At 40.5% G+C, this 25,611-nt stretch overlaps 1 protein-coding gene across 2 annotated transcripts in view; it reads right to left on the bottom strand.

Annotated features, from left to right (window-relative positions):
• Nucleotides 1-8,947: 8,947 nt before the first annotated feature.
• Nucleotides 8,948-25,611, bottom strand: part of SLC28A3 (solute carrier family 28 member 3) — a 45,905-nt gene continuing 29,241 nt past the window's right edge. For both annotated transcript variants that reach the window (XM_013195789.3, XM_048080561.2), the window contains 10 exons: nucleotides 25,054-25,134; nucleotides 23,898-23,978; nucleotides 22,716-22,841; nucleotides 21,406-21,536; nucleotides 19,910-20,078; nucleotides 17,931-18,128; nucleotides 15,109-15,190; nucleotides 14,199-14,297; nucleotides 12,343-12,466; nucleotides 8,948-10,604 (listed from right to left, as the gene is read on the bottom strand). In XM_013195789.3, the coding sequence (XP_013051243.3) occupies nucleotides 10,490-10,604; nucleotides 12,343-12,466; nucleotides 14,199-14,297; nucleotides 15,109-15,190; nucleotides 17,931-18,128; nucleotides 19,910-20,078; nucleotides 21,406-21,536; nucleotides 22,716-22,841; nucleotides 23,898-23,978; nucleotides 25,054-25,134 (1,206 nt within the window). In that variant the 3' untranslated portion in view covers nucleotides 8,948-10,489. The remainder of the gene's footprint in view (nucleotides 10,605-12,342; nucleotides 12,467-14,198; nucleotides 14,298-15,108; nucleotides 15,191-17,930; nucleotides 18,129-19,909; nucleotides 20,079-21,405; nucleotides 21,537-22,715; nucleotides 22,842-23,897; nucleotides 23,979-25,053; nucleotides 25,135-25,611) is intronic.

The following is a 25,611-nucleotide window of genomic DNA, read 5'->3' as shown; positions in this document are numbered from 1 at the left end:
CAAAACATTCTGACTGATGCTGGAGTGATAGAAGAGTCTCTTCAGAAAATATGTCTATATAAAACTCAAGTACCAACCCACTGAGAGGCAGCTGGATGCCTGCAGCAGAAACAAAGCCCCACAGGCCCATCTGTGACAGCAAATGGAAACTTCAGCTCTCATTGGAGTCCAGTGGTGGAGCTGGCTGACACAGACTTAGCTGTGGTACAATAAACATGGGGCTGAGCAGCAAAAGGAAGGGATTATTCCATTGCATTGTATTGTTTTATATGCATTGAGGACTACACCACACAAGTAGAATAAAAGTGCAATACATTCATACTCTTTCTTAGGAAAATAAGCTAGGTTTTATTTGGACTGTGCTCTGTATTATATCATTAATGGCTCCTTAATTTTTACTGCCTTTAATTTATCCAAGATAGCACCACTATGATTACTGTTCTGTGCACCTGTCTCTGTTGTTGCCTTTATCCCTACATGTGTTTTTTTCTTATTATTCCATAAAAATTGAATCAAAAGCTCTCCCTAGGTGCTTAGTATATTTGTTTGTACAATGCAGAATAAAATGGAGATTACTGCCAGTTCATGGTCCCTATGAAAGTAATACACTCAGAATTATACCTACTGTGTTTTCGAATATGTTTCACTGCAGTCAGTGCTGTCAAACAAGGCATTCATGATCAACATAGACTCATTTTGTCATGCAGGAAAAAGAAGGCTAGAAGTGGTTTGTGCTGGGGCATATAAATACAAGAGGCTTTTCCAAGAATCTTAAATGAGATCGTTTTTGGAGAAAGATCAGTAATAGTTCCCAATATGACCAAAATATTTCCTGGGTCAGTTTTACCAAGACCTCAGGATTCATCCTTGTCTCCCTGCAATGTCTATATTGGTAAAGGAAATCAGCAAAAGGAAGCCTTTTTGTCATTTGAAAAATGGTGTCCTCAATGTCCCCTCTGAAAAATAAACAAGGGAAAGGATTGCCAATTCATTCTGCCCTTGGGCAGTACTACAGGTCTGATACAACTGGAACTTTCTTCGGTAGATTCAGGCCTGTTAGATAAGAATTTTTTCATCATTGTGCAAAGTGCACAGTGAAAAGTCACGTAAGTCCTAGGAGTCAAGATGGTTCTCTCTTTGATGGCTAATGAGTAATTACCAGACTGGATTTGCACAGAAATAGCTAGAACAGCTATACACGAACAGGTGCAAGACACAAAAGAAATCCAGTTCACTCTCTGCCATTGCCTCATACAGCTTTAGTGGAGTCAAATACTCTGGAAAATATTTTTGCCACATAACTAACCACACATAAGTAAACATATACAAAGAGCAGAAGCCATTTCTTTTTCCTGATATCAGTGTTGTAGGATTTTTCTGGTGTAGGATTATTGAAAATGTTTGTAGAGACCAAAGACATCGTCTTAGAAAATAAATAAATCTAGAAGTAACTGAAAGCACCTTCCTGTTGCTATTTTAGGGACTGTTTAGAGTAAGAAGTGGATGAGGGTGACTTCTAATGCAGTAACAAGTTCTGCACTGTTTTAGTGTTGTACTGAACCCTCCCAGAACTGCCAAGGAATGAACATTTCTGTAGACAGAACAGCGGTGATTAGTTAAAGAATTGTATTTTTCTAGTTCAGAAAGGCTCAGACGGGGAGAAGAAAGCACTTCCATTTGGTGCTAATATTTTGAAGGAAATTTAGGCTGCAAGCTTCACAGAAGGGAAAAGTATCACTATTTTGTCTTGTGTATCCCTGGAAAGAAAGGAATATATAGAAAATGCTATAGTGACTTACACCAACACTATCCTCTTTTCCTTTTTGTCTTTACTTCACAGCCTTATTTAGCAACTTTTTCAGTGGAAACAGGCAAGCTAAAGTGTGAAGGATGTGAAAGCACCTTTTGGAACCACCTGAAAGTACCTGTGGAGAATATACTGCCTTTCGTGCCCAAGTGGAAATGCTTTTATGAGAAATGTTCCTGAAAAGAGAGCCTTTTTGAAGCAGGGCATCACTGGTAAGAACTTCGCCCTGCCCCCCCCCGAACTTCAGTTAATGGTGATAAACATACATTATAGATTTTACAGAATGCCTGTAAATGAAGATAAGCTGATGTAAGAAAGCCAAAAAACTTGGCTTGTCTCAACAGCATGCTGTTTTTGGCTTTGAGCCTTTCATTTTTTTCAGGAGTGTTCTGTGGAGGGTTCCGTTGAGGTTTCTGAAGGCTGTGTGATCACATTCCCTTGCCTTTCCTCAGTGTTCCTGTTAACACTGTCACAGCTCTGAGAGATGAGAACAGCCCAAAGTAAGTAGCACGTGCTTTGCTGTCTCGTATTATTTGATGAAACATTTCTCAACTGGAGTGAAAGTAATGGAGAGACCCTCCTGATGTGGCTTTTGAGAAGACTATACCCATCCAGTTTCTTTTAAGGAGACTCTTAAATGCTGTACAAGCTCTTGCAGCTCACTGCGAGCAGGCTACTCTTCCACAAAGTGGATTACTTCGCCATATTTAGCAGTGAGTTTTAAGCTCTTGAGTAGTGGTTCTAGTATCTCTGGAAGGCAAGGAAGGCTCTTTGTGCTTCCCTCTTCCCTGTAAATAAGAGTGTGCCAGGCATTGCAACCAATGGCACTCCAGAAGCAGCCATTCACTTGAGTTACAACTCATAAGAACACATCTTGTCATTGCTTTCTCCACAGTACATCATTTCTCTCTCCCTTCCAAGGGCACGATTTTCTAGGGCCGCTAATCACGGAGCATACCATGTTTCATGCCTTTTTCCTTAACCCACCTCACGGCAGTGAGCTGACTCCTTCTGCTCCCCCTGGCCCCTACACTGCATCTAAGGAAATGTCCACCTCGTGGAGCGTGTGAAAAGCCTTCTTGTGAGAGCAGTTTAGCAAGCCCCAAGGCAGATGACATGCTGAGAGCTAGGCTGGTGGTGGAGGAGCAGTGCTGGTGGTAGAGTTATTGGTGCTACTATTCTGGGTTATGCATGAGATGTGTAGACAGTCAGAAGCCTTTAGCCTCCATATTATCTGCAGCTAAGTAGCATGGGGATATTGGAGCAGGGTGCACATCTAACATCCCCACAACATCATCACTTGCAAGTTTTTGCAGCACCTATTTCTTCACTTATTCTGTAATTCATTCTGCTACTTTCATTAAGGTTACTGTCAACAGTCATTAACACCTTCCACCACAACTACAAAGGTAACGAGAGATTTGAGGGGATCAGCAAGGAGCATTTTAGGAAAAGATAATTTTCAGAGAGCTATTCAAGGTGCCCACAGTGGCCCCCTAAAAACAAACTACCTCAGCCAAAATGCGCCGTATTTTTATATTACCCCAAAATGGAGTGCAGCTAATTAAAATATTTATTCTGCCATTTTGAGCAAGAAACAACAATTGCACCCTATATGTCCAAATGAAAATGCTAGATATTTGTACCCTCACATGGTGGGTGGTTTTTGTTTTGTTTTGTTTTGTTTTTGTGAAGGGCTTTCACTGATTGCTTTCTGCCACCTAGTGATCTGAGAAGTGAAAAATTCAAGTGTCCTCTGTGGTGTTGTTGGAAATAAAAAGAAAGGTGACCAAGAGTTAAACCAGCAGGTGCACAAAGCACTATGTGAAAGGCGTTATTGTAAAGCCATGGAGAAGTCAGAGAAGAAAGAATGAAAGGAGAGAAGCAAGAGGCTTGGGAATAAAAATAGCTGGATGAGCATGTAAGCAGTCTGACCTGAAATCTCAGTCTGGGCTCTGACGTGGTTTTATCTTGGTAGCTAAGTTAGCACAAGGAGAGAGCTGATAGTGCTGGTTTTGCTCTCAGGCAGTTCTGCAAGTTTTCCTAGGTGATTTCAGGTTAAGCCAGATATGCAGTGAGTTACATGAGGTACATATATAGTACAGAGTACCTCATTTGACCTCAGCTTGAGTTGTTCACAAGAATAGTGTTTAACTGCATTGACAAATTCTTCTTCCTTCATGGGGAAGTACATGAAACATATAAATCACTCAAGATAAAAAGAGGCATTTGAGTTTTTTTCATGTGTAATAATTAGTGTAAAATAGCCAATTAGAATGAATTATTGTCCAGTGGGAGTTTTTTAGGAAAATTCAGGCCAGCACTTACGGATACTTAGAATAAAGGGGATTATAGATGTAATAAAGCCGCTAGGGATGTTAGCTGGGACAGTGTGATGTAAGAACAGTCAGTTGGTATGGGCACCAATTCGTTTGTGTCCCTGCTATATGACCTTTAGTGTTTCTTTAGAAGGGGAAAATGACATTAGTGTGGACTTATCCACAGTATTCCTCATTTACTTTAACCAAAGCTGTTCTGTTTAGGAAAAGCATCAGATTGGTAGAGTTGTAGTTGTTTCGATCCATACGTAAGAACCTCTAACAGAAACCAGCCAAGTAGTGTATAGTTTCCAGCACAGAAACACTGTAGAGAGATCCTGGGTGTGTTGTCCCACAGCTGCAAAGGTTCTGCTCTCCCATTTCTGCTATCTGACCATTTTTCCTGTAGTGTTTGCTAAGAACAGCCCGAGGCTGCTGTTTCATTTTGCAGATCAGGAACAGAGACATTACAGAGTTGAGAAACTTTTCCAAGGACACATGGTGCTTGTGGCAGAACTGGCAGCTGGACACAAATCCACATTTATTCCCCTAAGCATAGGTCTGCTCTCCCTATCAGGGAGACTCCAGGTGTTGTTACGCTGCTGAGGTAGGAACATTTCCCTAGGATTTAGAAAACAGACAGGACACAGGTATAATATTTCTTAAATAGAGTTAATCCTGGCAACATGCAAGTTTATGCAAGTAAATGCACAAGATTTTCTCATTTCACCTGGACCAGCCTGGTCCTGAACTCCAGCCCTCACTTGCCACCAGGGAACATACAGCAATCTCGTGAAGGGTTCTCAACCCTCCCTGACATTTCTAGCCACCTGAAACCAAAGGCAGAAATGAATATAACAAAAAGAAAATATCTGTTTTCACTATGGCAACCCATCCGTTCTGATCAATGCCTTTTGAGCTAGTACACTGGTTGCTATAGTGAATCTCTATGCCATAGCAACGAGAAAATGTTTTGATTTTTTTTTTCTGTAAGTCGATCATGAAGTAGTTTTGAACTAAAGAGTAAGAAGGTTTTCCCCAGTTTGTTTTCCTGAATATTCTCAGGTTTCAGAATCAGAGCTCCATGAAGCAAACAGAAGCATGGGTACAGATGCACTGATCACTATCACAATGCTGTCATAATTGAAGTACTTCCATCAGCCTGTGAATGGATACAACTTTGAAACTAGGTTGAAATCAGAACCAAATCCCAGGAAACAAATTACTGCCTTGTTTACATTGGTATAAATGTATAGCAAATTTCAGTGAAGATCCCTCAAGCTTAGACTGATATAAATGAGAGAAGAATTTGATTCAGCATCTCAAATGTTAAAGGTTTGTACTCTGCCATTTGTTTTTATGTTTGATATCAGGTAACAGCTGAGAATGCTAGCAGGCTTATTTATTCCATGCATCTGCTTGCAAAGCAGGAGCAGTGCTACATGGATTAACAGTGCTCCCAAACCCTCTGTGAGGCTGGGGCCTCAGTCCAGCTTCCCCTGAGCACACCCACCTGTGCCACCAGCTGCCAGGTAGGGCTCTGTGCTGCCCATGCCAGGGTAGGGAGCTCCTCTTGCCTTGGACACAGGTTTGTCTTCTAGCATTGCTGTTGGGGCTAAGGTTCAGAGTTGCCACTGGCTACACGCGCATGGTAAACAGTGCATCTTGCTTATGTGGCTTTAAAGTTACCTGTGTCTATGCCAGATTTGCAGGCGATCCATTCCCAAAATGTGGAAACCATGGATTTATGGCTCTGCTTAGTGGGAAGCAGTCTGATCTGTATAGGAAATCCTGTTTCATAGAATCACAGAGTGGTTTGGGTTAGAAGGGACCTTAAAGATTACCCAGTTCAAACCCCCCTACCATGGGCAGGGACACCTCCCACCAGACCAGGTTGCCCAAAGCCTCATCCAGCCTGGCCTTGAACACCTCCAGGGATGGGGCATCCAGAACCTCTCTGGGCAGCCTGTTCCCATGCTTCATCACCCTCATAGGTCACATCTAATCTGAATCTACCCTCTTTTATATTAAAACCATGAGCTCGTACCCTGTCAATACACATCCTGATGAAGAGTCCCTCCCCAGCTTTTCTGTAGGTTCCCTTTAGGTACTGGAAGGCCGCTGTAAGGTCTCCCGGAGCCTTCTCTTCTCCAGGCTGAACAACCCCAACTCCCTCAGCCTGTCTTCATAGGAGAGGTGCTCCAGCCCTCTGATCACCTTCCTGGACCTACTCTGAACTCATTCCAGCAGGTCCATGTCTTTCTTATGCTGGGGCCCCAGAACTGAACGCAGCACTCCACAGCTGGTCTCATGAGAGTGGAAGAGATGAGGAGAATCACCTCCCTCAGCCTGCTAGCTACACTTATTTTGATGCAGCCCAGGATACAGTTGGCTTTCTGGGCTGCATTCATTCACTGTCAGCTGAAGCAGAGTTTCTCAACCACTAGCACTTCCAAATCCTTCTCTACAGGGCTGCCCTCAATCCATCCGTCACCCAGTCTGTACTTCCTCTAGGCTGTCAGCTAGATACTCTGGACTATCTAGCTAGACTATCAGTGGTGTCATCCACAAACTTGCTGAGGGTGCACTCATTCTGTTGAAAAAAAGAACTAGAATTAATATTCTGCCTCTTTAGGAAATTTCTCTCTCTCTACTCCTACCTTTTCTCAGAAAGAGGTGGTGATAATGCTGGACCTCCTCTGGAGAACACTTGCTAGTCTCCATTATTTGCTGCCCTGTGATTTGCCTCTTTGACACAATTATTCACATGTTCACAAACAAATGTAGGTTGTAAGTGCTGTTGTGACGTTAGAGTTTGAGAAAGCTTTTGTTTCTAAAAGTGTTCTTGTTTTTTCCAACAGCCTTTCAACCAAAGAAAATAGAAATACTCCTGTTCCACACTGGCCTTGCTCCATTTACATATTTCAATACTTTCCTAGTTTGAGGCCAGAGAAGATTTGTCTTTTGATAAACAAGCTTTCTTTGATTGTATATGCTCTGAGCGTTTTCATGGCTACATGGTGTTCCCAGAATTACTGCACACTGAACTGCATAAAACATTTCCTGGAATTATTACCTGTAATTTTTAGTGACTAGCTAACACCCTGTGAATGCTTCAGTACAAAGTTCTGTACAAAGGCTTTTGGATACACAGTGACATCCAGTGGGGAGCTTCTGAGAGAGACAGATTGAGTCACATCACCTGTGCTTCTTCGGCTTGTCATCTGCATTAGCTACAGGGAATTGTATACTGCCATGTCAGTAACCGCAAAGCAGGTTAAGCTCTCCTTTTTTTTTTTTTTTTTCAAGACCTTGGAAACAGGGATGCCACTACATTGCTTGTCCATTGCTTAATCTAATATTTCCTGAAATTTCATGCAGGTCTTTGTATCTATACAAGCATACAGTGCTAGCAAATTTTGTTGTTGGAAATATATTCCTGGGCACTGATAGCCCAGGGTCCAAGGTGCCAGGTTAACCCAGGACCAGTGAAATGTATAGCTCTCTTTTTGTGCCGACAGAGGCTGAATTCCAAACACCATCACAAGGAAGGAGGGAAAATAGCCACCTGAAAGCACGGTGGTACTTACGAGTCCTGCTCTGCTCTCTCTGCTTCCTTTGCTACATTTAGGATGCAACATGACATCTGTATCATCTTCTGACTAAGCCATCAGCAAAACAAGTAGGCAATCTGTTTGACCAGATGTAGGTAGAGCAATGTCACATATCCTCTGCTGAAATTACCTTCCATGTAATCCTACTACAGAGGAGTCATTAAAAAGAACAGAAACACACCACATCTCTCCTGTAGTAGGAAGGCTGCTGCCCCAAGCCATGAGAGGCTTTTTTAGAATTTCATGCATGGTCACCTTTACTCCTGAGAGAACGCCTTTTAAACAGCTTACAGTTCCAAGAATAGGAAGAGCAGCTATTTCAAAAGGCTAATATGAAATAGAGCATGCTGGGGAGAAGCAAGGAGGGAGACTGCCAGTGATGTCTCATAAATGGGGGAATTCTGCCCAACAGTGAGAGTTAATATTTCTGATTCATTTCTCCTGAAAGAATATATTTCTGTATTTCAGATCAGATAGCTTTAAAGTGATTTGAAAGCTATGCCCTGCTATATTAATGATGCTCATTGAAAGGACCAAAACCACGTGGTGTCTTTACGACAGGCTTGCATCAATTTGAGCATAATCTGCAATAATCAGGGTTGGAAATTTTCTATAAAAGCATTGAAAACTAAAGTTGTCATGCAGTCTCCTAATGAAGCCAAAGAAAAGCACCTAACAATATGAAATCAGTATTAAAATTCAGAAGTAGTAGTAATATTGGCATTTATAATTTTTGGATGATTAAATTAATAAAACAAGTTTTACAGGAAGCAAGCATCTTTAATGATAAATCCAAATAAATGCCCACTGAAAATAGCTACATTGATAGCTAAGTTTATCAGTCTGGTTTTCCCAGAACAGACTCTGCAATAATTAATGGAAGGGTGAGAAAGTAGTTATTGTTTTATCAGAATAGACTGGTTTGTCTTCTTCTATACCAGTTTTACTCTGGAGGGTATGTCAGGACTTTCTGACATTCCTGTACTTTAGTTCTTAGCTTGTTTTTTTTCAAGCCTATGGCATTAACAATGTTATAGGATAGGAATACATATCACAATATTTTGCAAAACAATCTACATAAAACTTTTCAGTTTTTAAGTTCATGAAAGGATTAGAGATTAGAAAATTAACAGACTTTCCTTTTTAACGGAAATTCTTCACATGGGACCAATTAACACTTCATTCAACAGATGGATCTCAAAAACACATTATTATGAAAACTCAAAACATATTTTATTACCTACATACAGCTTATCTTTCTCTTTTTTTTTTTTTGTGATATTTACACAAAAACACCGTGCTCTGCATGGAAAGAAGTAAAGAGGATAGTTCAGCTGTTTAAAGACAGAACAAAAAAAGAAAAGAGGGGTATAACAAGTAAATCTTATGTCCTATAATAATAATAATAAAGAATATAATGAGTAAATCTTACGTTCCTTCAGATGGTGGGAACTCTCCTTTCAGACAGCATCAGAAAGACCCCAGGTGAACCTCTCCATGGATGGGAACCATGCAGCCTGCTATGGGAAAACTCACCTGGGGTCCATCCAGTGCTGCATGAAACCAGGGTTCCCAGCATCTGAAGGGACGTAAGATTTACTCTCTACCAATATTCCTGTTTGTTTGTTTGTTTCCCTATCTTATTAAAACAGCTGTTCCATTATGCAATTTGTTGCAGGACCTATGTTACTGAGAGTTGGAAACAAACCTGTATCCTCTACCCTGTTGCAGAAGACGTAACTGGATAACAAAAAAATAAGACACTGCTCAACAGACTTACTTTGTTTGATAGCACATCCTTCTATTCATGGTCTGGTATTCGTGATCCCCAAATGTTGCTTTCACAGGGAGCAGTCAGACTCTGACCAGATTTTAGCCATGTTCAGTTAGCAGCACAGCTCTGTTGTTTCTGGTAGGAATACTGCAGTGAGTACCCACTTGGTGGCTACAGGATCAACCTTCAGAATTGTTAGCAACAAAGACTGAGATGAGTTGGTAGGGGAAACTTTCCTTGGAATTTGGACATTTTGATTCTGATGAGTTACCTCTCAACAGGGACCAACACCCTGAATCCAGGTACAGAGTGGACACCTCCTGCCCTTAGCGCATGCATTAGTTCTCCCCTCTGCCTGGGTGCGGAAAGAGGGGGTCTGAAGCACATGGCGGCTCGTCCCTGATCTGTGTACTTTGGTAACCAAGGTGGTGAGGTTCACTGCATGTTAGCAGCTCAGTTCACGTGTAGCCATAGTTACCAGAAGAAATATACAGAGATTTCTGAGAACAGTCATTTATCTTGGTGCTGTAAAATCATTTCTTAGGTATCAAAAAGAGCAGAAATACTAGTAGGATGGCAATTCTAAACATTATTTCCACTTCATAACTTTCTGTAATTGGAAGTCAAATCCTGAATCTGATTTCCTTCTTGCCTAGAGCAGCTTTATCCCATGGAGTCATCTGTTTCAAGGTGAAAATGAAAGCAGAAGATGCAGGCTCAGAAATTTTCTCCGCCTTTCTGATCTCTAACAGGAGAAGAGATCTGCAGCAAGAGGTCTCTTGCTTTTATGCCAGTTTAAATTTGAAGTAATTCCATGCACATCATAGGAATTGGGCTTGCAAGAGACAGGAAACAGAGGTCAATTTTTTTGTTTTGTTTCGTGTTTTTTTTTTTGTACTTGTTGTGGAAAAGGAAGTTTTTAATTACTTTTCTGCCAAGAAACAAAGCTCTTAGTTATGATTTATCCCACCCCAAGTCAGGGTTTAATCCAAGTGCAATTAAAAGCAGGTTGATTCAGTATTTCGCAACATCCTTCCCAGGAACTCAGGTGGTAGTTTCCTCCAAGGAAGCTCTCTTGAGTATTGTTTGCACTGGGAAGAAAGGGGAAAGCAGAATTCAGATTTACTCCTTTTCTCTTTTGTCTGTGGGTATATGTATGTATATATACATATGAACATACCCTTTTTTCCAAAGCAACTGTAAATGTGTTAAAACTATCACGAGAAGTGAAACTTAGAGACACCTTTCTGAATGCCAGCCAAGTGGCATCACCAGGTGTTCTCTGATTTTACTGGGCTGATATTTGGTTTTCTGTGTGAAGTCCTTGTGCCTCAGGTGTATCTTCCTAGATAACTGAAATGATCGAGGGCTTCATTTCAATACTCAAGGTTTTTGTATTTTCAAAGCATTTGCTCGACATTGATTCTGGTGAAAACAGAGCAAGCTATAATCTTCATTGTACCCTGGCAACGTTAAAATGTGTGTGATGAGAAAAAGTATGATGGATGAAGAAACCTGAATGAAGGTACATATCCAGGATCATGCATGATGTTCACTCTGCAGAAAAGTTTGTGTCACTGTGGTACAAGTTAAGTTAAACTCATTTGAAACATCAAGTTGCAAGAATATACATTTCCTTGCTGTGATAGGCATGTGCTGATGTTCTGACACAAGGTGGTAATATTGATACCAATATGAAGAATTTTTGTTAATTGACTTTTTACGAATATTTGAAATCTGAAATGTTTCCACAAAAATAAGGCCACCTTAAATATTGTATATACCCATATTCAAAGCTACATTTTATGTCAAGGAAGAAATATGTTTCAAAAGAATAATACAGCAAAAAAATCACCTGCAGTTAGAATTGTAATTTTGATTCCTACTGTATTTAACATCATAAGGAATTTAAAGTAGCCACTGTGGGAAGTGAAGGAAGATCTAGTGAAATCGCCCCATCTGGGGATTTTGTTTAGAGAATTCTTGCAGGTTAGATTGCAGCAACCTCACTATTATGTTTATATTATACCTTTTTATTGTAGACAAATGTTTAATCTTAGAGCATTGTCTTTGCTCACAAAATGTGAAAAGAAGGATTAATTCCTTGATTTTCAGTAGAATGGAAAAGAGATCAAATATAGTATTTTTTTCCTAAAGCAGTTATGTGTGGAAAAAAACACCACATATTATCTGAAATTTAAAAGGTTCTTGCCATAAACTAAAGACAAAGACATTTGCTTCTTTGTGAGACAGTGTAAAGTATGTCTGAATATATTCCTTATTTAATACTCTTATTTCTTCTCCATATATCTGGATAGACAATTATAAAATATAATTTGAATATTTTCCTACTTCAAATGTGTATAAATTTTTCTGCATAAACAGTCACCATTGTTACTAGCTTTAGCTGGGTTTAGCAGATTTGGAGAAAGATATTTTGAGTTCTCAGTAGGTTCTGTTTGTATTTTCCATGTAGCAGAGACAAATGCCAAAGAAAATGAAAGCTTTTCGAACAGCACTAAAATATTCTTTTCTTTAAAAGGTGTGAGGTCACAGAAAATACCTACTAGAGATTTTTTTTTAAAAAAAGGCTTTTAGAATTAGACTGAAAAAGGGTAAAAAGTTCCTCATTACGTCCTCTTGGCACTGGGACAGAGGGGTCTCAACTCCCCTGGCCCCCTTTTTCTCAGCCCCGCAGGGCTCGTGTCTGGGAGATGGGAATGGAAGGGGGTATTGGCAGGGGGCAGTGGTACAGGACAGGAGCAGGGCTGACAACCACCTGCAGCACAGCCTGCCCTGCTTGTGGGGGGCACTAAGGACACTCATTACCTGGTGAAGAGCTGCTGGCAGCATTTGACTACCTCTGTGCTGTTGGCCGGAAAACTTGTGGCGTTGAAGGCATTTGGTAATAAAATGTGGCAGGGAACTTCCACACCAGGGACAGTCAGCATTCCTGTGGAGTAAGTAACAATTTTTCTAATGAGCAATGAGTAAGATAAGTTTTGGGATATCGGTTGCTGGGGCAAGGTTGGATGAAACATTCCGGTGGATTTGAAATCACCCTCTGAGATGTTTCTGTAAAATGGTGCAAGATTAAAACCCTCAAAATGTGGGCTTTGAAAAAAAAAAAAATCTGAATCATTTTATAGAATCGGATTAAGGAATTATCACCTTTTTTTTTTTTTTTTTTTTAACCTATAGAAGTTAAACTGTGGTAATCCACTACACTCAGACAATTTTGACTTCTTACCTCTTTTAATGCTTCTAAAAAGGTATGCTAATGCCTTTCTCACTGCTGGGCCAGTGTTCCTTCAATAAATAAAATGATAAATAAAATGGAAGTATGGTACATTTATAGTAGTGCAAGTAAACACATGAGCTTATCTTCTGTCTTAAATCAATATAGTTAAGGTCTTATCTCTGTTTTGCTAGATGTTCTCCAAATTCTCCTACAAATTTTAATATCACTATTCATTATAGGGATGGAGACACAAACACATCAAAATGACAGGCCCCTCTTGTACTTAGTGTTGGGAAGCTTGGCCACATTTTTAATATGTTTGTATCTTAAACATGATAGTAGACATTGCTTTGATCTTTTAACTTCTTCTGGGTAAGATGAAAGCATTTGCCATGCCAGGAGTGGGTGGAATGTAATTGTCTTTCCACGGCAGATTTTATTGTTTTGTAAAGATTTCCCAGTGGCTATTCATGATTTTATTCTTAAGGCCAAGGTTGTGAAATGACACCTTTTAGGAACACTTCCTGACTTTTCAGTTATACAGAATAGTGTAATGCATTAAATTATTATGGAGGGCTGTGTGACCAACAAACTTTCAAGTTTGCTAGATCTATAACCTTCAGAAAATAGTGCAGGATTATCATTACAACATGTATGTTTTTGTTGCTGCAGTGAATACAAAGGGATAGGGAAGCTGGGGTTCATACAGTCACTTTTTTTTAGCTACATAAAGTACCAAGTTCATTTTTCACTGGAGGAATATCAGTGTTTGCACTTTTGTCATACAATCCTGCATATCATGTGCTCCAAAAAGAAAGCTGGGAAAGTTAAATACTGGGGGTAAATTTTGCCTGCTGAATCATATCTGAGCATATCTCCTGAATGACTATGTTCTTTTTCATTTCCTCCCTAAAACGGCTGTTTCCTTGTGCTTCTTCATTCAGCTTGAAGGTGAGACTTTGAAATCAAGGATCTGCTGCTGAGTTCCACTTTAAGATGGTTTCATTAACTGAAATGCACTGTGGGAATACTGTCAGCATAAAATATCCTTTTATCACTAAGGCCAAAAACTGTTCAGCTTCCCCCTTACTCCTTCTGTCTTGCATTCTACTTTCATTCTACTTCATTTCTGCTCTGTAATTACTTCAATATTTCTGTAGCCAGCAGTGTGTAAGAGGGACTGTGTCACATCTATAACTTGCAATTATCTCTTCTTTGCACGTCAGGCATTATACATAGACTAACAAAAAAGATAGAAAGGAAGAAATAATATGATTTTGAATATATATTCCAATTTTCAGCAACTTTTTGAATACTGGCTTTTAATCTTGTCAAACCAAAAATACTAGTTTTATGTAACAGGATTTTCTCTGCTGCATTTATCACACAGATACACTGCCACCGTGTGGACACTCACACTATGACATGCTAAACTTCACAGTACCTGCAATACAGGCTGTCATGAAACAGGCAACAGTTCCAGCAATCAAAGCCCTGAAAGCACCACCGGCTATTTCCTTTCTTTTTGAGGGAGCAAGGCTTGCTAGGAAGAAAAATAAAATGTTTATAATCCATAAATACATATAGATATAAAGAAAATGAGCCTGACAATTCTCCCTTCATGAGAGGAAAGCCCCAACCTGTAGCTCTAACCATGAGAAACAAGGATGGAAAATGAGACATTTTAGTGAGGCATTTGAAAGCCTCGTGGCAAGGTTTGCTTGCTCCATTAAGATGGCGTGTGCCAAAAGGTAATTTCTGTTTCCCTTGGCAATTCACAGGTCTGTGCCAGCTCAAAGCAGCTTTCAGAAGTGAAACCCAGGCAAGGCACTGGGGTCTGGCCTTGTGGCTCTTCCACACTGCCCTGCTACTGGAACTGCAGAACCCACCTGGTATCCCAGGGTAAAGGGATCTGACACCAATTCTGTCTGTCTGGTGAGAAACCCAAATGACTTTTTAATTTTCCTAGAGATCCGAAAAGTCTATTTTAAATTATTATTTTTTTTTCATACATGTAGCATTTCTAGAGAAAACAGCTTATTTTATCTTTCAAACTAGTGGGCTACAGCGATGGTTTGCTTACCCCAAAGCCCAAGATTTGCCATAGCTGCAGCAGTTGGCAGCACGAGATCTGGACAGGAAGACCTGTGGTCAGGGCTTGGTCCCCTCCCCTTGCTCTCAGCCCATCTCCCAGTACCTGTGCCCCAACGCTTGCATCCCCTCGGGAGCCCTCCCATGCCCAGCTAGGTACTGAGTCTTGGCAAAGCTGCTGCTCAGCCCCCAGTGTTGCTAAGCTTCACCCACAGCCTGTCCTTCTGCTTGCTAAATAAATTATTTGTGAGAGGTATTCTTACTCAGGCTTCCTATTACCAGTCCCAGAGAGCCAAAGTTGGCAAATCCACAAAGCGCATAGGTGGCAATTGTTTCAGAGTGGACCTGAAAAGCAAACACACATGGTTGAGTGAATTGAGACAACCCATGCTGTTTTAGAGGTCTGGAAGCATGGCATTGTGGCCCACTGCTCTGAGTAATGAAATCACTCCGTTTCGCTTGGTTGCTACCCCAGTGTGTAGCTTTGAGCAAAGTAAGCTCATTCTCCTCTTGAAGGTGTCCATGCTTTCATACCCAAGGACTCAGACTGTGTGACAGTTATATTTTTCATGTACATTGCTGTGCCTTGCTGAATTGAGTACTAGTAATTAAAGACAAAAAAAATTTCTTATCTCACTAGTGGCAATTCAGCTATTGTTTTTTTTCAGGGTGTGAGCCAGAGCTTTAACTCAGCTTGCTGTTCATAGCTGGCCTGCCTTTATAACACTCTGTTCAAACCTCAAGTTTTTGTATGTATTCCTGAATTCCTTGTCCCTAGAACAAGCAGAGGGTTCCATGTGCCCAGCTGCTCTGTGCATGCTCCACTCTGTGCACAGAAAAAGAAAAGGGAAATGTGTCTCCTCTGGAGTGGGTGCTTTGGTGTGATAACAGGCAGAGGGAGTTTATGATTTTGGAATCCCCAGTAGCAGTATATTTGCTTCCTGATTTCAGCCACTTTCCTTCCATTGGGCAACACCAACTTATTCTGGACCTCAGAGCACAATATGGGTTACCCTTCATCTGCCCCCATGGAGGGACATCCCTACCCCCCACAGGACACAGAATGGCTTTGGGTGAAATCAGGTTATAAACCTAGAGACAGATGTAGTTCAGACATTTTGGGAAGAGATGCAACATCTCTCAGCAAATGGATTTTTGCCCCCAGGCAGCTTGAACTCCTACTTTCTGTATTTTAGGTGCAAACTGAACACAGCTGAGTGAGTGTTCTGGTAGGTTTCCTATTTATCAGACATTTCTCTGTTTCCCTTCCTGTTTTATGAAAACCAATTTGCAGACTTTTTCAATCAGTCTGTACATATGCAGGAAAATGCTTTTCAAGTGTGCACTCTACCTGCTTTTCCTAGAAAAGGCTTTGTGTATGATGATTTCCCTGCTTTCACTTGGATTCTCCTAGCTCAGAAAACAAGAATACTTGTTATTACTGACTCAGGTGAGGTAGCTGAGAAGACTGATTGTTTTCTCTGATGGAATATCTGTGACTGGATGTACTAGAGAGTTCTGGAACCGAACAGACATTAAAAATGGAAGCCAGGCTACTCTCAGATGGACTCTTGTGCCATAGCTAAAATGGTTATTTGGCAATTTTAACGAGTGTTATGAATCAAAATTATTTTTGCATCTCAGAGCTTTTTACCACACAAGCTAATACAGCTCTTTGTAGGTATTGAAAGTGAGCAAAGAAGTCCTATACTACATTTCACTGATGAAAAAAAGTTAAAATACAGGTGATGAGATCTGACTCAGAAAAGCTGACTTCAAGATTAAAAAAAAATATCTAAGCATTTATTTAGTTGAGAGCCATATTCCCCTCGTAGAACATGACATGACTATAGCGGAGCTGATCAAAGATCTGTCTAGCTCAAGGTCCTACCACTAGCAATGGGTACTTTTGCAAGAGTGTATTTGAACAGACTTCCTGTCTTTCTACCTCCATTTGTAAAATATATTTCAGTAGTAAGGAATGCAAGTGGTCAGGAACACTGTTTTGGTTTGTACATAGGGCAGGTATCCACATCATCATACTAGATAAAATGAAGATTACAGGCTGCACATAAGGATGCTTCCTAAGTAGGGGTCCTCTATAATGACAACTTATCTTGATTTGAATAGCAAAGGCCAATGCAGTTACAAATCTAAGTATCATGGTGCTTAGAGTGAGAACAAATTTGGCACAGAGTCTGCATGGGGAGGCCAGATGGGGTAGAAACCAGGACTGCCAAGCGGAGATGCAAGAGTCACAGCTGAAAAAGTCAGCCTTGATCACTGTGTGTTCTTTGCCCTCATGCACACACCTGAGATGCCCTTTGTGTTGCCATCCTCAGTGAGCTTTCTTCCTCACTGAACTGTAGTAGAAATTAGGTATCCTGTTGGATGAATCCAGGTGGATGTGTGAAGGACAGCTGGGCTCAGGCTTCAGATGGAAGTCCTTGTTTATACTAACCTTCATTGGCAATTGAAACAAAGTGGCTGGACTCAGTGTGGCAGGGGAGGTGTATGCCATGTAATACATATTTTGCCTTCTGCACAGAGGACTATAACCTCCATCACAAGTGTGCCATGGACAACGGAGTGTCAATAATATCTTAAAAGATATCTTAAATAATATCTTAAAAGCTAGAGCTACCTGGATGCCTTTCCAGAAATATGAGGCTTGGGTAAACCTCTGTGGACAGCAGTATCTGCCAGTTCTTGCCCAGGATTTTCATAGGAGAGTATCTCATAGGGAAGTTCTAGCTAAGAATGAGTTAAGAAGAAACTAAATTTGAAGACAGCCTTGGTCATTAGTGCAGTGTTCTGCGGGACGGTGCATGTTCCTCAAAACTCCCCTTACCGAAGTCTGTATCTTTCTTTGCTATGTTTGTTAGAGATATCTAGGGTGATGACAGTCACGGCAGCCTCACAAGGCAATGCTGTATTTTAATAATTAAACTCTTGCTGAAAACTGTTGCTGAAAGATACATTTTCATATGCTGCCATTATCCCTCTGTGACCATATTATAATGCCAGCTGAGTCACAGAAAAGAATTAGATCCAAAAAGTCTCCAGAATAAAAAATGTTACTTACAGTCATATACTGTTTCACATTATTAATGTACATGCTCCCACCCTTTTCTCGGTTGTTAATCAGTTTTGAGAGGCGTTCGTAAGCCACAAATTCATTGAAGAAAGTTTTGTAACCTAGAAGTCCACCAACAATAAAGCTGTCTTCCCAATCTACTCCCATCATGAAGGAGAATGGCATGAAGATATATGAACAAATGCTCTGCAAAATATATAAGGTAAAGCTGGTCAAACGAGATGATTGGTCAAAGAACAATGGCATTTGATAAACTCTTTAAATTTAAAATAAGGATAGTTTTATTTCAGCACAGGAACTTTGGTCTTGACCTCTTACCGCCAACACATCCGTGAGACCGGGAATTTTTAACAGGCAGGTATGCCTGAGCAATTTGAAAAGGACCAACAGAAAATCTAGATCTAACAAAGTAGTCCAGTATATTCTGAATTTTACACTTAAAAGAAAACAAAAGTTTCCTTGCCTTTTTTCCTTCAGATTGGACAGAGTGTTTGAAGCAAACTGAGGATTGAGTTAAAAGAGCGATAAGAGAAAAGAGAAATCCAGTTCATGTGCTAATTAAATCAAGTGTATCAATGACCAGGCTTTAACAATCATGTTATTGGACTGCAACTGATGTAAACAAAGGGCTTGACTCTGCAGAAAAGCTGTATTCCTAAGATAATTAGAGCTATATGTTTTTTTTTCCTAGCATAAAACTTATGCAAGATAAATAAATAGCATATCCCACTATAGGCTATTTTTATATATGAAAGAAAATACATCCAGTGGTGAAAAGGTTTGGTCAGATGGTCTCTTGTGAATTTAACTGAAGTGTTTGAGCAATTACTATTCCTCATTGTTTTCTCTGCCCCCAGAAAGAATGATCCCACACAAACTTTTTCCTTTCCTGTTCAGCACAGAAATACTCAGCAAGTCAGTATGCCCACAACACAGTCCCACAAAATCAGCCCAAACTTAAGGACCCCACCTGGACCTACTCCAACAATGGAACCAAACACAACAGATGTTAGTGTTTCTCAAAAGGAATGGCTGAATGCAACATGTCTTTGGGTTGCATCTCCTTGTGGGTTACCAATTCAACCAAATCCTGTTCCATCTAGCAGTTATCAAAATACCACCCTTTCAGTGAATACGGCTGAGGTATGCATAAATGTGCCTTTCCTCTGCTGTAGGTGTCTCGTGTGGTGGCAGCTGAGTAGGGTAGCATCTTAATATTGCTGAATCCATATCTTCTATGAGTGTTTATACACTTCTCCAACACCTGCATTACAGTGTTATAGCCGTGTTTCACACTGCCCTTTTATCAGGAGGTTGCAAAACAAATAGCTCAAATCCACTGAAACAAGATTGTTTGATTGGGTCAAAAATGATGTATTAACCTAAGGTAAAAAACAAGTTCTGTTTAAAGCTGTTTGCTCAGCTGAGTGATTTGGGTGCAGATTTAAAATTTAATTGTGCTGAAAACTGAGCAATATTGAGTAAGCATGGGTTCAGACAAGTTCAGCCTTGTCCCATTGTCCTTATCTAGATGAAGTTAGTGAGCATTAAGGACTTGATGTGGCTATCTGAAGCTAAAGACACTTTAATGTTTAGCAGAAAGAGGAAAGAGATGTTAATGGCTTAGCAAGTGTCAGATCTGAGATGTTGCCAAGTCAGAGGAGGTGGGCATTAACATACAATGCTTGGAAAAAGTACTCTGCTGGTTATCAAGAACAACCCAGAGGGAAACTGTACCTGGACTAATGGATACAGAAATACTTACATGGCAACATGTAAGTAAACTTTGGCTGTAAATGGCTGTAAAGACATTTTTTTGAAGTACATGCACACAAAAACATAGAGTTTTAGATCATATTTAAAAGAAAAAAATAGACAAACAACAACAGCAAACCACGCAGATGCTTGATTTGAGAAAGGCAAGTTATGTATGCATATAGGCTGAATTAAGGACCTGAAGACCATACCTCGAAATTCAGCTGTGGATAGTCAAACAGATTGCCCACCCAAGAGAGGGCTGAATCAATGAAAGCCAGCAGGGCAAGGAAGGAGATCAGGTTCACAGCGATGTTTGCCACCAGAAGAATGGAGCTAGATGCACCTTGACTGGCTGCCTCCAGCAGGTTCTTTGATTCACTTTATCAGTGAAAACAAAACCAGTGTGTGAATCATAGAATCATTAAGTTTGGAAAAGACCTCCAAGATCATCTAGTCCAACCTTCCCCCAACCACCAATATCACCCACTAAACCATGTCCCTAAGCACCAGGTCCAACATTTCCTTAAACACCCCCAGGGACGGTGACTCCACCACCCCTCTGGGCAACCCATTCCAATGCCTAACTACCCTTTCTGAGAAGAAAGTTCTCCTAATATCCAACCTGAACCTCCCCTGGCCTGGCACAACTTGAGGCCATTCACTCTTGTCCTAAAAACATTTGTTTTGTGACATTTTGTTACAAAATATGAACAGTTTGTAATTCGAGAATAAATAATGGAACTAAAGGTAACATTGATGTGATTAGAAATTCCATAACCATAGAATCACAGAATGGTTTGGGTTGGACGGGACCCTAAAGATCATCCAGTTCCAACTCCCCTTCAGGGACGCCTTCCACTAGACAAGGTTGCTAAAAGCCCCATCCAACCTGGCTTTAAACACTTCAAGGGATGGGGAATCACTGCTTCTCTAGGCAAACTGTTCCAGTGCCTCTCCCATATTACCACTCCCATAGTAAAGAATTTATTCTGAATATCTAATCTAAATCTACTCTCTAATGACCAGGTGGAGTAGGTTCTGGCCTGTATACTCTTGGGAGCCACTAGGAGGGTGTGCCTTTAGTTCCCTGAGGACAAATTCTGGCACAGTTGGGGCAGGGATGGAGTGGTCAGGCAGGCTCTGGATCAGACCCCTGTGCTGCAACTGCCTGACACACTGCTGGGATGGGGGAGTGGGCACTGCTCTTCTTCAGGCAGCCCTTGCAGAGATGCCCCAGGCTGATCAGGAGCAGCTTCTCACAAGCCTTTCTACTTTGTCTGTCATTTCTGAGGCAAGCAAGTCTCCCTGCAGATGAGCAATATTTGCTGCTGTCATCACTGAAAGCATCAGTTTCTCCACCTTTGTTTTTGTTTGCTTGTATTTACAGATTTGTTGCAAAGCAAGGAGCAACTAGGAAAATCTTTTGGTGGTTCACATTGGGCAGGAATTTCTTTTGCTCTTTGAAGAGTTTATTGTCCAGCCCTGTTCCATGACAGCTCTATGCCTGTCCCAGTGAATGCTGGTCCCTTCATACAGGTGTAGCAGGGCATGCTGCACTTGAATACAGAAACAATTAGCTTAGTGTACAGTGGTGTGTCATTAATTACCTGCACACCTACCATATGCTGCCCCCAAACCTTAGTTATTCTTCTGAATCTCATTCTTGCATGAGTATCACTATTAACTAGAGTCTAGATCAGCTTACCTTTTTGCCATTTTAAGATCACTCTTCAAAGTTACTTGAGGCTTTTCAGTTTCTGGCCAGAATAGTTTGGAGGTGGCTAATGATGCTGGTGCTGACATGACGGAAGCAGTCAGTAGGTGGGAGGCAGAAATCTAGAATTTCAGGCGACAGAAAATATGCTGTGGTAACTGCATCATGAACATCATAAGCAAACATAAAAAGCAATAAAAATCATTAAAAGTTTGGATAATTTTCTACAGGGGGTCATTAAAAAGATCACATTACTCAAAGGGAAAAAAGAAAATGATCGATATAGGACAGAGCTAATGGGAGAAAGGAAGAATCTAAGAAGTTGAAAGTAAGGAGTAATTGCTCCAAGAGTTAAGCTGCTTCTCCCCTGTCTAATGGCAAAGCAAAAATCAAAAGAAAGAAACAAGCAAACAAAAAAAAACAGATCCATGGAGTAGACCAAAAAAAAAGCCAGGTCTGGGGTGTAACAATAGCAGAGCGGATGACTGAGAGCCAGCCTTCCACCTACGGACACCCCTAAGTTATGCCCCTTGATGGCAGAAATTTGTTTTTGTCTCTTGAAGTTGTGATTTATTAAAAAAAAAAATACAGGACCTAACATAAATTCCTCTACTACTCTTTCACCTCTTTATCCACAAGTTTTTACACAAAACTCCCTCTTTGCTAACTTTTGCAGTATTTCCATCTCTCCTCTTCTTGTTTTACTTTGTCTTTTCAGCCAACCCTGCCTTTCTTGCCTCTGCCTCTCCACTGTATTTTATGCAGATATTGAATGTTTATTAACCATCTCCTGATGACTCTGATCATAAATCATATATTCAACTCTGTTTTTCTGTCTAACCTTGTGCTATCAGCCCTTTGGCAGACAAGACATTTACTACTTGTGTTTGCACAGCTTTACTAGAACCTCAGTCACAAGTGGACTCTTTAGGCTTGTATGCCTAGCATCCATTCCTGAAGGACATAATCGATATCACTGCTGCAGGCATTGATCAGTAAGCACATTCCATGCTGGTTCACCTGGACTGTAGTAAAGTACACAAATCAGTAATCTCCTTGCAGCTATGGCAAGAAGGCTCTGTACTACTTAGGTAGAAGTTCATGATACTTAAGATCAGATCTTGGTGTCTTTTTCTACCATCAGGAGACAGGGAATTTTTTGTGGTTAATTCCTTAAAAAAATAAATAAATAAAATAATAATCCAGGAATGACTCGTGGATACCTGCCAGCATTTTAGTTAGGCTTCTATACTTGCATGATTTAAGACAATGTATTTTTCAGTTCTTCTTCCCTTTCTTACCCCAAAAGAAATATATGCTCCTAAGACACTTCCAGCAATAGTGGAGAATCCTGCTGTCATGACTGCATGGAGTTCAGATTTGGTGATGTATGGTAAATAGGGCCGTACCAGGAGAGGAGACTCTGTCTGGAAGTGAAAAACAACCAACAAATGAAGAACATCCTAATAAATCTTCAGAGGTTTCTCTTATTAACAGGTCAGGAAAATTGGTGGCTGCCTTGCACATTCCTAGGTGTTTTTGGTGAGTTAATCTTTGTGCTAATGAATGCTGTGAATATTGATAAGATTTTGATTTTTTTTCCCCGAGAGGGAAAATTGTACCAACATCCATCTTGTCTGAAGACAGTTCTTGCTGTTTTAATGTCTCCCCCCAAACCTAGTGAAATTGCCAGGAAATCCCAACCCAGTTTTGAGTGAGTTAGAAACAGCCATGGGTCTGAGCTGCAGTTAAACCTGTACGTCATGTGAAACATGCATACCAGCCAGTATTTATGGGCAGGTTAAAGCTCTGAATCCCTCTGGCATGCGTGTGAGCACATTCTGAGGGCAATATTGTATGGACGTACTAGTTTAAGTCTGGAAGAAGTACAAAACAGTGAGGCACTGCTGCAAAATAACTATCATGTGTTAGCGTTGTTTCTGTACTTGGACACTACTCGGTGATCTTTTCCCATTGCTTTGAAGACGGGGACAGACACTGCTGTAGTGTTGTTTTACTGGATTTTCCCATTAAGTGGGAAATTAGACTGTCCCATGCTTTCCTGTCTAAGGCCTTGCAAAGCCAAGCCTGGATCTTAGTTTTTCTGAATTATCTGTCTCTCTGCCTTTGCCTACCTCATGTATACTCTTTTCATCCTATTTGCCTTCTCCTTATTTGAAAAAAAAATATTTTTTTTCATAGCCTTGGAGTAGTCTTGTAGTCATTTCAAGGGAGATCTATCACCTAGATTTAAGCTTAAATTTCTGTTGGGAACAGATTCCCCACACCTGCCCCACTGGGTATCACTGCCAACACTTAGCGGAATTCAGTCTTTCTGGAAATCAGCCACCATTCCTTCTGTACTGGAGTCCTTACTTCATATGAAATGAGGATTATTTTTACACAAAGATGCTTGCTGAGCAGCCATATTTCACAATATTCAGTTCTCCTGTGCTGCCATGTTTTTCCATGCTTCAACTCACCTGTCCCACAAATATGTTACCAGCAGCTACAAAAGACTCAACAGGAGTTGTCCCCATAAAAACGTGCATTATCCAGCCAACCTAAAATGATTAAAATAGAAAAAAGGAGACATTGGTCTGCCTAATCCATGTACTTCTTGAATTAATCATGTCAATGTCAGAGTTCAGAGACACCTTAAAATACTTCCTGAGTTAATGATTCCAACACCAAGATATTGTCCATTCATGTAATAGTAGCGTGCTTAAATAAGACAGAGGAGGAATAATTTAACAGAATTGAGAGTACAATACTGAAAGACCCCAGGTTCCTCCTTGGCACTTACACTAAGTTACTAGAAGCAGATATTTTAACGTGTCCTTATTATTTATGTACCTGTCCAAAGGGACTTTGATCATATACAGGGAAAAAATGTAAAATGTAAAATTTTAAGGCTAAAAATACATCTTAGAAATTTTAGCACATGGTATTTCAGCTAGGTTAGGTTTGTGGTGATAATGTAACAATCCTGGGAATGAGAAGGTCAAAGGACTTTTGAAGTTTATCTAAAAATATGCTTTAACCACCACCATACAAAAAGATCTTTTCCCTCATCTGCTAAGTTCTTTGGGCAGACAGGGCAGAAAGACTACTTGTAGACTTGCTATTATGCTATTGGACGCTGACACTGGATCTAGGACCTGACTGAAATGAACACTTCAAGAATGAGGTGAGGAAACATCTTCTGATCTTATTCAGAGACACAAGTCCTCCAGGGATCTGTGACAGGGAACTGCTTGCAGTTCCTACTGCAATGCTTAGCAGCAGGCAGCAATCCACCGGCTGTGATCTAACTTCAATCTTGCATTTTGGGGGGTGGACATGGGGCAGGTGGAAAGGAGGATTTAGGCAAGTACGGCATCAGAGGAATGCCGAAGTTAGCCATGCAAGCCTAACAACTACTGTGATATAAACAATAAGACCAGGCTGGGGGAGGAAAGTGTGCTAGGTGATGTCAGTTAGGATTTTGTGGTTGTAACATTCAAAACTATTTCCAGGTTAAAAATAAACTACCTCCCATATGTCCATCCCTGAACAGCTTGGACAGAGCCAGCGTTACATGTGTTTAAGAGGTGTCCTGTACTAGGCAAATGAGAACCTACTGGTGACAATTCCTACCTTTCCAACGAGCCACTGCATGATTCCGAGGTGATATAGCATAGACATTACTGTGCTGAAGAAAACCACAATTGGCAGGACCTGATTTAGAAACACAAAATCATTAACACTTCGAGAGTGGTTTTCCTGTCCTTGATTCTGTAGGCCATTTAATTTTTGAAAAAGAGGCTCATGTTTTTTAAGATACACTTAGAGGTCTTGAAAACTCATCATTAAGCTTACACTTATGCTGTAAAAATTTTGACCTTCTAGACTTGTTGTGTATGTTTGTGCTGGAATTGTTTTTTAATGTATCTGAGTAGTTCTCTGATAGGACTGCAACAGTTTTGAAACTGTCTGATTTAACATGATACACATTTGTTTATGGCCATGTTTGAGACAGCTCAAACAATTAGTGGGCACTGGCATCTACAAAGACTTGGATAAGTACATCTGCAGACTTTGAAAACCATGAAATATGTACAGTGGGACTGTAGCATAGAATTCAGAACTCATCTTCTGTGTGTGTGTTTAAAAACAAAAAACAACAACAACAACAAAAAACATAAAACTTTTTTA

Source organism: Anser cygnoides, chromosome Z (assembly GCF_040182565.1).
Source record: "Anser cygnoides isolate HZ-2024a breed goose chromosome Z, Taihu_goose_T2T_genome, whole genome shotgun sequence".
NCBI classification, from domain to species: Eukaryota; Metazoa; Chordata; class Aves; order Anseriformes; family Anatidae; genus Anser; species Anser cygnoides.
Note: the sequence above shows the minus strand (reverse complement) of the source record. Positions and strands in the feature narration are given on the sequence as shown.